Source organism: Bos taurus, chromosome 6 (assembly GCF_002263795.3).
Source record: "Bos taurus isolate L1 Dominette 01449 registration number 42190680 breed Hereford chromosome 6, ARS-UCD2.0, whole genome shotgun sequence".
Lineage (NCBI taxonomy): Eukaryota > Metazoa > Chordata > Mammalia > Artiodactyla > Bovidae > Bos > Bos taurus.
Window position 1 is genome coordinate 36355699 of NC_037333.1, and position 12500 is coordinate 36368198.

Sequence of the window (12500 nt, forward strand, 5' to 3'; positions counted from 1 at the left end):
ATTCTTTGGCTTCTAAATAGATTTTGACTACAAACAGCATAAAAGATTAATACTGATCAGATTACACATTATATATTCCCTTATCTTAAAATTTAATTTTCCATGTATTTACATAATGAAACCAGGCTGGTGTGCTTTAGTAGAGATTTGATTAAATATATAAAAAGTGTGCTATTCTGTTGAGGTTTGACAGAAAACAATAAAATTCTGTAAAGCAATTATCCTTCAATTAAAAAATAAATAAAAATAAAAAATAAAATAAAAGTGTGCTATTCTGAAGTGTAAATAACTGATTCTTTTGTACTACCTTAATCTTTAGAAAAAATTACTTAATATTCCAGGAAGCATTGCATTAAAAAAATGCTTATTCTACAAATCAAAGATAACGGTACCAAAAGAACCACAGTTCTATGCATTTTTGAAAGGAAACTGAATAATATTTTTCCTCCAATGACACCAATTAAAACAAAATGACAAATCGTGGGACCACTCATACCCTTAGCAGAAACCAGGCAGCTAATGTCAGAGCTCTCTGCCCCCGGATGTGGTGATCTGCTTGCACAACCTGGTCCACGACCAAAAGACACCACCTGACCCGTGGTATAGATGTATGCAAGGGTGTGATCGCTGCAGGAGACAGAATATTGTGAAGACTTATTATAAGGAGTCATGCTTTTTGAGAAAGATGATGTCTCAACACAAAATAACAGATTTATTTTATACTAAGTACCCAGACCCCATTATCACAATGTCAGAGTTAGAGAGTACCAAGTCATATGGCCAAACAAATGGTGGGTGAATAGTGACTTATTACCAACCCTAAAGGCAGAATATTATTGATGGGTCTTTGCTATGGTTTCTATCATTTGTGTTTTAAATGTAAGTTCTTTTTGTCTTTTGCTCTTTTTACTAATTGGGTGGATAATAGCCAAAGTGTCCTCATGCTGCTGTTGCTGCTGCTAAGTCACTTCAGTCATGTCCGACTCTGTGCGACCCCATAGACAGCAGCCCACCAGGCTCCCCCGTCCCTGGGATTCTCCAGGCAAGAACACTGGAGCGGGTTGCCATTTCCTTCTCCAATGCATGAAAGTGAAAAGTGAAAGTGAAGCCGCTCAGTCGTGTCCGACTCCTAGCAACCCCACGGACTGCAGCCTACCAGGCTCCTCCATCCATGGGATTTTCCAGGCAAGAGTACTGGAGTGGGTTGCCATTGCTTTCTCCTAAAGTGTCCTCATAGGGAGGGATAAATTAGGAGATTCGGATTAATACACACACACTATAAAATAGATAGCTAAGGACTTACTGTATAGCACAGGGAATTCTACTCAGTACTCTGTAATAGCCTATATGGAAAAGAATCTAAAAAAGAATGATATATGTATAACCAATTCATTTTGCTGTATAGCAAAAACTAACACATTTTAAATCAACTATACTCCAATAAAAATTTTTTTTTAAGTTCTCATACTTAGGTTATGCAAAACTCAGAATGCACATGCAAATATACATCATCTTCTACTTGCATGAGGGTAATTTTGTCTAATGAACTCAAGAAGATAAGCACCACTATTTTTGTTATATACAAACTCCCCTCACCCTAGAATCTAGTAAGGTGGTCTATGCCCAGTACATTGCCAATAAATTCTTATGAAATAAAAGAAATGCCTAGAATAAAGAAGAAAAACAGAAAAATTAAACCATATTTGAAAGGAGCAAATTTTCAGAAAGGAAAATGATCTATAAAAAGAGTAATCACATATTTTAGTGTTTTAAGGTTTCAAAACATTTCATAAAAGTTATTTCTAAGTAATAAAATACACCACTTTCTTCTCTCACTTAAAAAGACCTAGTACCTTCCACAGTCTATCTGTGAGACGAGGCCTTCAATTCTTTCCACAAGTTGTGGACCCCTCTTCTCAGCAGTGGGATCATGTCCCAGCTGTCCATAGCTATTGTCTCCAAATGTGAATACTTTCCCATCCTGTTTAAAAAAGGAAGAATCAGACTAATTTCAGGCTAAAAGTGTAATTAAAATTTAAAAGATTAAGTCCCATAAGAGAGTTTTATGAGAGCACTATGGTAAATATAAGCTTTATATGAAGAAGGGTCTTATATTTATTATTTCTACTAGTGAATAAAGAGTTAACATATTAAACTTGAAAAATCACTGGCATTCCCTTCAGAACTGGGTACTTACTATGTATTTGTAGAAAGAATTGATGGAGAAATTAACTGGTTCAAGAGTAACACTAACACTTAAATATAAGGTTGCTTTATTTATTTGAGCATTTCTCTGAAAATAAATCTCTTTTCAAAAGATGATTCTGGATTAAACAATTCTAGCTCTTTCCTGCCAACTGATACTATAATCCAAGCATATTTTTAAAACAAACAAAATATAAATTATTTTATATATTTTGCTTTAAATAAACATTTCAACCACACAAATAGTTTTCAAATCTATTCATTACAGCTATGGAGAGAATCCATCTTGTCAGAATGAATTGCATGGCCAGTATAAGACATTCAGGATGCTGATTCATAACTGTGCCAAGTAAGAAATGGAACATAGAATGTTTCGTTCTGTAATGTAGGCCACTGAAACCTATAAAAATTACTTTGTTACTTCTACAATATTTTTCATATGTAGAGCTACATTATGACAGAATAATTGCTAAAGGGATTGGCTCCTAATCTATAAGAGATTTTAAAATATCTAAAAATATTTCCTGAAGCTGAAATTAGCTTTTGTTATAGGATCTTAAAAATTCCATGGCTTGGCTAACTTCTCCTCGTTAGAGATCTGTATGCTGAATGGGTATCTTCAGATATTGCAAAATGGGAATTCCCTGATGGTCCAGTGGTTGGGACTCAGTGTTTTCACTGCCAGGGGCCCAGGTTTGATCCTTGATTGAGGAGTTAAGATCCCACAAGCCACAAGGTATGGCCAAAATATATATATATCTCAAGATGTTTTGGTTTACCTGGGTAAGCACTGCAGTGTGCTTGTAACCACAGCTGATAGAAACCACACCGAGAGTCTTCAGTGCACCAATTGATACAGGCTTATATCTTTGAACTGTGGAAAGAAAGCAGAATCTCTCAAGTATAAGAAATAATCATGTATCATGAGTTTTTATATATTTTAATATTTTTGTTATCTTATTATAATTCATCAACATAATTTAAAATGTGAACAATCAGAAGTATTATAAAACAGAAAGAAAGTCCTACACTGGAAAAGAAAAGCAGTCCTTTAGCATTTATTTTTGGAAAATATTTAATTTTCTGGAATGACTAAGGCTATTGGCCAAGAAACCTAAGGTTTAAGACCCCACTTCCCAATAATATTTCCATTATGCTGCATTCATTTTTGTCACATTATAGATGTTCTGCAAATATGCAATAATAATTGAGAAAATAAGAGGACCCACTTCCTGTTGATGAAGTTAAATGAAATGAGATGTAAGAGATCAGCATGGTACAGGTATGGGGTCATCCAGCCACTAAGTCGAGTCACAACTCTTTGCTTCCCCATGGACTGTATGTAGCCTGCCAGGCTCCTCTGTCTATGTGATTTCCTTGGTAAGAATACTGGAGTGGGTTGCCATTTCCTTCTCCAGGAGATCTTCCCGACCCAGGGATCAAACCAGCTTCTCCTACATCGGCAGGTGGATTCTTTACCGCTGAGCCACCAGGGAAGCCGTGGTACTGGTATGTAACAGGAGCTAAATATACATGAGCTGCATGTAAAGAATTGAATAGAAGGGCTCATCAGGAAGACATCACAGTGAGTTTTTTTGAAAGATTGTCAGAGGAACTGGTTGTTTCTCATACTGCTAGCAATTGTCTGAAAAAGGGTTCCCAAACTTTGTTGTGCAAGGGCACTACCTGTGCAGTCTTTGGTAATGACTGATGCCTGGCTTCCCTCCCCAGACATTCTGATTTAATGGTCTGGGATCCAACCTGGGCACTGGGATTTTTAAACATTCTTAGAGTAACAAAATAATGGCCTTCCAAAGATGTACAAGCTCTTTTCCCAGAGCTCAGTGGTAAAGAATCCATCTGCAACACAGGAGACACAGGAGACTCAGGTTTGATCCCTGTGTCAGGAAGATCCTGTGGAGGAGGAAACAGCAGTCCACTCCAGTATTCATGCTAGGATAATCCCACGGACAGAGGAGCCTGGTGGGCTACAGTCCATGGGGTCACAAAAAGAGTTGAACATGACTGAGCACACAGAGGTGAATATGTTAGAGGACATGGCAAAGAGGAGTTACGAAAGCACGTGAATTTAAGGTTTTGTTAATCAGTTGACCTTAAAATAGGAAGGTTAGCTTGGATTGGAGAAGGCAATGGTACTCCACTCCAGTACTCTTGCCTGGAAAATCCCATGGACGGAGGAGCCTGGTAGGCTGCAGTCCATGGGGTCGCTAAGAGTCAGACACGACTGAGCAACTTCACTTTCACTTTTCACTTTCATGCATTGGAGAAGGAAATGGCAACCCACTCCAGTGTTCTTGCCTGGAGAATCCCAAGGACGGCGAAGCCTGGTGGGCTGCCGTCTATGGGGTCGCACAGAGTTGGACACGACTGAAGAGACTTAGCAGCACCAGCAGCAGCAGCTTGGATTATCTAGCTGTGCCCAATGCAGTTACAAGGGTTCTTTAACTGAGGAGGAGGGGGTCAGAAAAGTCAATGTCAGAGTAATATGACTTGAAGAAGGCTTCACCAGCCATTGCTGGCTTTGAAGAAGAAAGGGGGCTATAAGTCAAGAGTGTAGGTGCCAGTAGAAGCTGGAAAAGGCAAGAAAATGGTCTGTCTTCCTCCAGGAAGCCCCTGTTGACACTTTCATTTTAGCCCCGTGAGACCTGCATCAGAACCATGAGATAATACATCTATGTTGTTTGAAGCCACTAGATTTGTGGTGATTTGTTATAGCAGGAATCAAAAAAAAAAGTTAATAGAGTGATTCTAATGTGTCCCAAAGTTTGGGAACCACTGTTTTAACCTTTAAGAGTGCCTTTTGCAGAGCTGGTCTTCCAAGTAGAAAGAAAGAAGGACTTACTATAAGCCTAACCCATTACCTGGGGCGTTATTCCCACTGAGGGCCAGCTGCCCTGCACTGTTGCTTCCCCAGCCAAATGAAGTCCCAGAGAGTGACAGGGCAAAGCTGTGGTGCCCTCCTGCAGCCACCTGTGCCAGCGGGATCCCCTCCAGGGACCTCACCCTCTGTGGGCTGGCTTGGGAGGGGAATTCCTTCCCCAGGCCCAGCTGTCCATGGCTGTTCGTCCCCCATGAAAACACTTGGCCATCTGCAAAAGCAAAGAGGAGAAATTCAGAAGTGCAAACATTCTGAATGTTTAATAAAGTGTAATACCAAATTCAAGGAGAAACTACCACCTTAATTCTAAAAATCTTTAGAGAATAAAACAGGAGTAAAGGAGGTTAAAGCACCTTTACTAAAGGCAAAGTGAATGGCCAAGGTCACATTTAAAAATCTCTTCCAACAACATCCACTCTTCTTTTCCCTCCCACTTAAGAATACCCATGATCTTTCATCTGCTCCAGTTAAAAATCCTGGAGTCATCCTTGACTCCTCTCTCTTTTTTTACAGCCTTCAACCCAGCAAATACTGAAGTCTCTGCTTCAAAATCTATCGAGGATCCAACTGCTTCTCACCACTTCACTGTTACCCCCTTACCTGCCAAGTTAATGTCACTTTTCTCCTGGAAAATGGCAACAGCATCTCACTGCACTCCCACATCGTATCCCTGCCCCCAGCAGTTTCTGCTCTCATGAGCAGCCAGAGTGCGCTTTTAAAAACATGTCTGATAAAACCCTTCAAGAGCTTGCTTTCTCACTCAATAAAAGGCCAGTTCTTACCATGGTTCATAAGCCCCCACAGCTACTTCTCAGACTGCATCTCCCCTGGCTCCCTTCTCTTCCTCTCCAGAGCCTCTGCTGCTCCTGAGCACCCTGCTGGGCATGGTCTTGCATCTGCATCATTCCATGGCCTTAGCATCATCTCTCTCTCTCCTCTCCTTTTGGTCTTTGTTCACGTCTCACCTTATGAGGATAGGTTCCCTGATCTCCTTTATAAAGTAGAAAGACCCCTTCCCTCCACCTACCCCTTCGCTCTCTGTCCCCTTTCCCCGTCTCACTTCTCTTCACATCCTTATCCCTATTATACCACACAATTATTCGTCCCTGTGTTTAAGGCTCACTTCCGCTACATCTCCCCAGAATACAAGCTTCATGAAAGCAGTCTTAGGTTTATTCACTGCTATATCCTCTTTGTTGGATATACTGTAGGCACTCAATAAATACTTGTGGAATGACCGGTGGGGGTGGGGGTAAGCAACATTTTATGTTGAATTTGACTAGAGATAGATCATTTACAAGAGGTAAAAAATCAAGCTCTTCTAATGCTAAATTATGTACCCAGAGAAATGCTAACACATTTCAGATTTCTACAAGTTATTATATCTAAGTTTTCTTTTTAACTTTAAATGCATTAAAATGAACCCCAATGCATTAAAACTCAACAGGTACTATTTGTATTCAAAAAATTACTTCCTGATGACACTTACAAGATCCAAGAAGACTTTTTTACCTTCTGATAATGCCACGGAGTGGTAGTGTCCACAGGCAACTTGTATAATTTTGATACCAGCCAGAGTTTTTATCTTCCTATAATAATAATGGTACAAAATCTATTAATCCTTCTTCAGATTGGGTCACCAAGTGGACTACAGATATTTTAAATTACTTTCTTGCATTTCTGTAACACATTTATCCCAAAGCCCTCAAACTGTTTTCAGCATGACATCAACATGTATAAAAATACAGGGCAGAATCCAAAATAATATATAATGCAAAAGTGATTTTTATTGGGCTTTTAATGTATTGTATAAAGTTCTAAACTTTATACTATACTTACCAACCTAAAAGAAAAATAAATTTCTTTATGCACATATAGTGTAGGGTTTTAGAATTTATGAAGCACTGTCACCTACACCACCTACCTTAAGCCCTGTGAGATAAAGATACTACTAGGTTGATTCTTATTAAATTGCTGTTTTTGTAGATTAGAACATACTCTTGCAAGTCCCTTGGACTGCTAGGAGATCCAACCAGTCCATTCTGAAGGAGACCAGTCCTGGGTGTTCATTGGAAGGACTGATGCTAAAGCTGAAACTCCAGTACTTTGGCCACCTCATGCGAAGAGTTGACTCATTGGAAAAGACTCTGATGCTGGGAGGGATTGGGGGCAGGAGGAGAAGGGGACGACAGAGGGTGAGATGGCTGGATGGCATCACTGACTCGATGGACTTGAGTGTGAGTGAACTCCGGGAGTTGGTGATGGACAGGGAGGTCTGGCGTGCTGCGATTCATGGGGTCGCAAAGAGTTGGACACAACTGAGCGACTGAACTGAACTGAACTGATTAGCAATTTTATACGGTTGAACCTAGGAGAACTCAAAGAGGTCAACTGGTATCAAGCTACAGAACAGATTCAAACCTTGGGCTTTTCTTTACAAGTTCAATGCTTCATTCCTCCGAGCCACAGCCATCTCTTATACAATTTAATGACCAGAGAAGGTAACAAGAGGTAACTTCCTAGCATTAAAAAACATGTTTTTGAAATTTCTCAGTGTATGTAATTCATGAACACACAGTTCAGACTGCTTATCATATTATTTGGCCTAGGAAGCTGTGTGTGAGGATATGATTTTCCCCCAATTTTACTAAGTAAAATATTAGGATCCAAGGGCTTATGGCAAGCCAAAAGATTATGTTGGGAGTAACACCTTTCCTCTTTCAACTTGTGTTCTCTGCTTGGGGAACCTGCAAATTAACTGCCATAGATTAACAGGGAAAAAAAGACAAAAAAGTTTATATGTGCAGATAGAAGCTCCCAAGTAATGGAAAATTTGTACAATAACCTGAGTAGAGGTTTAAATATATTAACTTAGCAAAAGGGTCTTTTTTTTTTAGGGCTTCAGTGGTAGAGTATGAAAGGTTCTATTGGGTTTTTTGATGCAAATTGGGCATTTTATTTTTAAGACAGCTGAATTCATAGGAAACTCCCTCAAAGGAGGGTTAATGGCAGCTTATGTATTTTCAGGAGGCCCTGTTTTAGTCAGATAAGTTATCTCTGTGAATCTTCTGGAGCTCAAATATTTTCCCTTTAAAATAATCTTTATACTAACTCTGAAGGTCCAAGTGTCATTCCTGTACATAAGATTAAGATCAAAGCGTCACAGGTTCTCACATCATGTGGCCCTTCTCTTTCACAGATCCTAATTAAGTAGTAATTGGTGTTCTATGTTATTTTCCCTGCCTCCTTCCGTCACAACACTGTAACCCTTCAGGTTAAGTAGTGTGTTTGTTATAGTCATCTTTGGACCCTGGCAATCTTGCATGGTGCCTGGCACATGAAACTCAAAAACACTAAATGAATGAACTAAAATACGTACTTAGGTATAAAAGTTGTTTCCTTAAATTCTCCAATTCCCAGCTGTCCTTCAGAAGCAGCTCCCCACGCGAAGACCCTTCCTTTGTGACAGACAGCCAGGGAGTGCTCCTTTCCACAGCTCACCAGAGCCACGTTCAGAGTTTCCAATGCCGGAATTCGTTCTTTAGGGACAAAAACAAAACAACCCACACCAAGATTGCTAATTTAATACCAAGTTTAAGAAAGTACTTTTCTTCAAAAGGAAGAGTCACTGGGGTGTCTCATCTCTTCCAGTGATTTTTAAATCAAGGCCTAAAGTCCACTTTAAAGGAGAGAAGAAAATAGGCTCATCGTGTGGCACATCTTTATGGAATATCGCTACTATTTAAAAGGATGGGCATGTGGAGGAATGGAACCTGTAAGGACTTGATGCTTGGCCTAACACTTCCTTGTGATGGTGGAGTAAAAAGCTCAGCTAGATAAAGGGAGCCAGAGAAAGGATGGGCTCACCCCTACTCCATTCCTCTGACTTCCCAGCCTTCAACAGTGAGAACAGTGAATCCTCTGCTCAGGAAGAGATGGGCAGGGAGCCTGCCTGAGTATGAGAGGCAGATGCCAGATGCCCTCCCAATGAAACTCTGGGCGAATTACTTAATATGCCTCTGGATGGGTCAAATACGCCCACAGTTGAAACTCTGAGCATTTTTCCCTACAGGACAATCTAAACTGTTTTCCCAAAGTGTTTGTCTCTGAATTATTAGAGGCTTGGAGTTAAGCACATCATTACCAGTCAACTTTTTGTTAATATTTAAGTTTTCTTTTTTAGTCTTGTGATCTTATTCTTTTCAGTGATTTACTTTTCAAACTGTGCAACAAGGAAAAAAAAAAATTCCAAAGATGCATACACTCATAGAATAGAACCTGGTACCTCATTGCTGGAGAAGAATTTGGCTTTAAGGATCACATTGTCCCTTACTTCCACTTTAAGGGAATCAGGATATACCACCCCAAAGCATGCCACTTTGGCATAAGGATAATTTTGAGCTGAAGGCAACTGAGAATCAACAGATGCAGGAAGAGTTCTCTGCCTTTCCCTATCAACTTAAAAACACAAATGTGGCATTCTCTTCTGAAGGTGTACCCGCCTCCCCCTTTCATACCAGGAAATGTGACTCATCACCAGAGTTGGTACTGAGATAAGATTGCATAAACAGCCTTAAGTAAAATAACCCTTAAATTTCATTAGTTTCCCCCATATATTTCAAAATCATTTCTCCACAATTATCAATTCCTCAAAACCCAAACCCTCTACTCTTTGTTAAATGGCACATAAGCTCCTAAGTCTAACCCCTTCTTTTCTGTGAACTCCTGTGCACATATTAAAACTGTAAGGTTTTTTCCCTCCTTAATCTGCCTTTATCAATTTAGTTCACAGGTCCTCAGGACAGAACTAAGGGTAGAACTAAGGGTAGAGGAAAAGTTTTCCCCCCCAGACATAATTTTTGGAATTTAAGTAAATAATCAGAAATGTGACATTACTTACAATAATGTCAATCATAGTATTATTTACAAAAGCCCCTGATGAGAAAAAAAACAAATTTCCCTAAAAGAAGAATAGTTATACTGTCAGAGCCTAGAACACTATGCAACAATTCAAAATCTGTTTTTAAATAGACTATAATATAGTATAGATTATAATATATTATATACATAATAAAAGGGCAACGTTTGTGTATGCTTGATGAAGAACACAACTTACAAAGTTATATAAATCTGCATATACAAAGCTTATAAAGACATAATTTTATAAAGATTAAATATGTAATAGGAAAATAAGGCAAAAAAGAAATGCATCAAAATGTAAGTTGTCTTTGGGTGTTAGACTAATAAGCGATTTCTTTTCCTGTGTTTCTACAATAATCAATACTAGCAAAATGCTAGCATACATTATTTTAAGGGTATTTCGGAAGGAGTTACAGTGTTCAAACTACAAACTACGTTTGGAAGGTCACTCTGTTCCAGATAGGTTCGCATAGGTAAGGACTGGTCTCAAAAGGCATGTCTGTTCAGAGGAACGCGGTCCAGTTTAGTTATGCTCTCAGTTTCCTTTCGAAGATAAACCTACTGGAAACCGAAACAAACCTGAGGCGCGAGGAGGAAACGAAACTGATGGACCTGCGCTCCGGCAGCGCGGAACCCTGTTCTCCTGTCGCCTGTGGTCCAGCAGACCCACGGCTCCAGCACCGCCACCCGTCTGATCCCTTGCCCCGCATCTGAGTCCAGGAGCTCACCTGGCTGCTCCCCGCGCGGCGTGCCTTTCCGGCCCAGCTGGCCTCGGCTGTTGTCCCCGCACGACTGGACCGTGCCGTCGCTCAGCAGCAGTAGCGAGTGATGCTCCCCACTGGCCGCCTGCAGTAGCGTGTTGCCGCCAGCACACACCTGGCGCTCCCGCAGCGGCCTTCGGCCGCCAGCGCGCCAGCAGAAGTACATCGCCTTCCCGCGCTCCGGCCGCCTGCCCGAATCTGTGAGCTCTGCTAGCCCAGCACCCTAAGGCTAGTGACAAGTGCGCGCTGTTACTCAGAAAACCGGAGGCTGCGTGAGCCGCGCCTTCGCTGGCATCTCCCTTCGGCCCCTCCTCTTCCTCCGTTCCCCAACAGTCTCCCTCCTCCCACTTTCCCTTCCTCCCGCCAGCACTGACCTGACCTCTTCGTCGCCTCTGGCGAATGGCTTTCAAGAATTAAACTTGAGCCCCAAGCTCAAAGGAGCAGATGAATGAAGCCTAAATTTGCATCCTAGCTAACCCACTTAATGGAGAAAGAAATGGTAACCCACTCCAGTATTCTTACCTGGAGAATACCATGGACGGAGGACCCTGGTGGGCTACAGTCCATGGGGTCGCAAAGAGTCGGACACGACTGAGCGACTTCACTTTCACTTTCACTTTAAACCACTTAAATGCTGTGTGACTCTGGGCAAGTTACTTAACTAATCTGTGTCTCAGCTATCACGTCTATGAAATGTAGACAGTTCAGTTCAGTTCAGTCGCTCAGTCGTGTCCGACTCTTTGCACCCCATGAACTGCAGCACGCCAGGCCTCCCTGTCCATCACCAACTCCCGGAGTCCACCCAAACCCATGTCCATTGAGTCATCGATGCCATCCAACCATCTCATCCTCTGTCGTCCCCTTCTCCTCCTGCCCTCAATCTTTCCCAGCATCAGGGTCTTTTCAAATGAGTCAGCTCTTCGCATCAGGTGGCCAAAGTATTGGAGTTTCAGCTTCATCAGTCCTGCCGATGAACATTCAGGACTGATCTTTAGGATGAACTGGTTGGATCTCCTTGCAGTCCAAGGGACTCTCAAGAGTATTCTCCAACACCACAGTTCAAAAGCATCAATTCTTCGGTGCTCAGCTTTCTCTATAGTCCAACTCAGTACAGCAAATTTAATGTGTTAGGATAAGGTAACAGATAATACAGCGTGTTAAAGTAATGTCTAGAGTACTTATAAAAGTATCATCGAAACTGTTTTTGGCACTGCAAATGCAAATCCTCATGGTGCTTACATTCTTTTGTGTATAAACAGATAAATATTTTGTATAATGTCAAATGGCAACATGAAAAATAAAACAGGAATAGAGGGTGAGGACAGACGGCACTAGCATTTTTTAAAATAAGATATCAGGGAAGACCTCTCTGATGAAGTGACATTTGAGCAGAATCAAGGGGATCTGGGAAATGAGGGAATGAGTCATGCTTATGTCTAAGGGTGGAGGGTGAAGTGGAGCATCTGGAGGCTTCTGAACAGAGAAATGATATGATCTGACTTTAGTATCAAGAGAATTATTCTGGCTACCATGTAGAAAATAATAGAACAGAAATGGAAACAGAAAAACCAGCTAGGGAAGGCTACTACTGTCAGAGTGCATGATAGTAGGGTGATGCTGAGTCCAAGACTAAGGTGACATCCAAGAGGGGGAAAAAGAAGACATGATCATATTCAAAATGGTTTAAAAGCCAGCATCTACAGAGCAGCTGATGA

The 12500-nt window shown here is 40.9% G+C and overlaps 1 protein-coding gene across 4 annotated transcripts in view; it reads right to left on the minus strand.

Annotated features, from left to right (window-relative positions):
* The window catches only part of HERC6 (HECT and RLD domain containing E3 ubiquitin protein ligase family member 6), a 57445-nt gene extending 46374 nt beyond the window's left edge, over window positions 1-11071 (minus strand). For 3 of the 4 annotated variants that reach the window (XR_009494778.1, XM_024993241.2, XM_010806029.4), the window contains exons 1-7: window positions 10753-11016; window positions 8484-8643; window positions 6617-6693; window positions 5088-5315; window positions 2985-3079; window positions 1854-1981; window positions 497-627 (exon numbers count right to left, since the gene is read on the minus strand). Coding sequence is in view for 3 of the 4 variants with exons in the window: in XM_024993241.2 (XP_024849009.1) it covers window positions 497-627; window positions 1854-1981; window positions 2985-3079; window positions 5088-5315; window positions 6617-6693; window positions 8484-8643; window positions 10753-10951 (1018 nt within the window). In the remaining variant the exon portion in view is untranslated. Of the gene's footprint in view, window positions 1-496; window positions 628-1853; window positions 1982-2984; window positions 3080-5087; window positions 5316-6616; window positions 6694-8483; window positions 8644-10752 lie in introns of all 4 variants that reach the window. The other variant, NM_001192644.3, reaches the window with a different exon arrangement.
* Between the last annotated feature and the right edge of the window lie 1429 nt (window positions 11072-12500).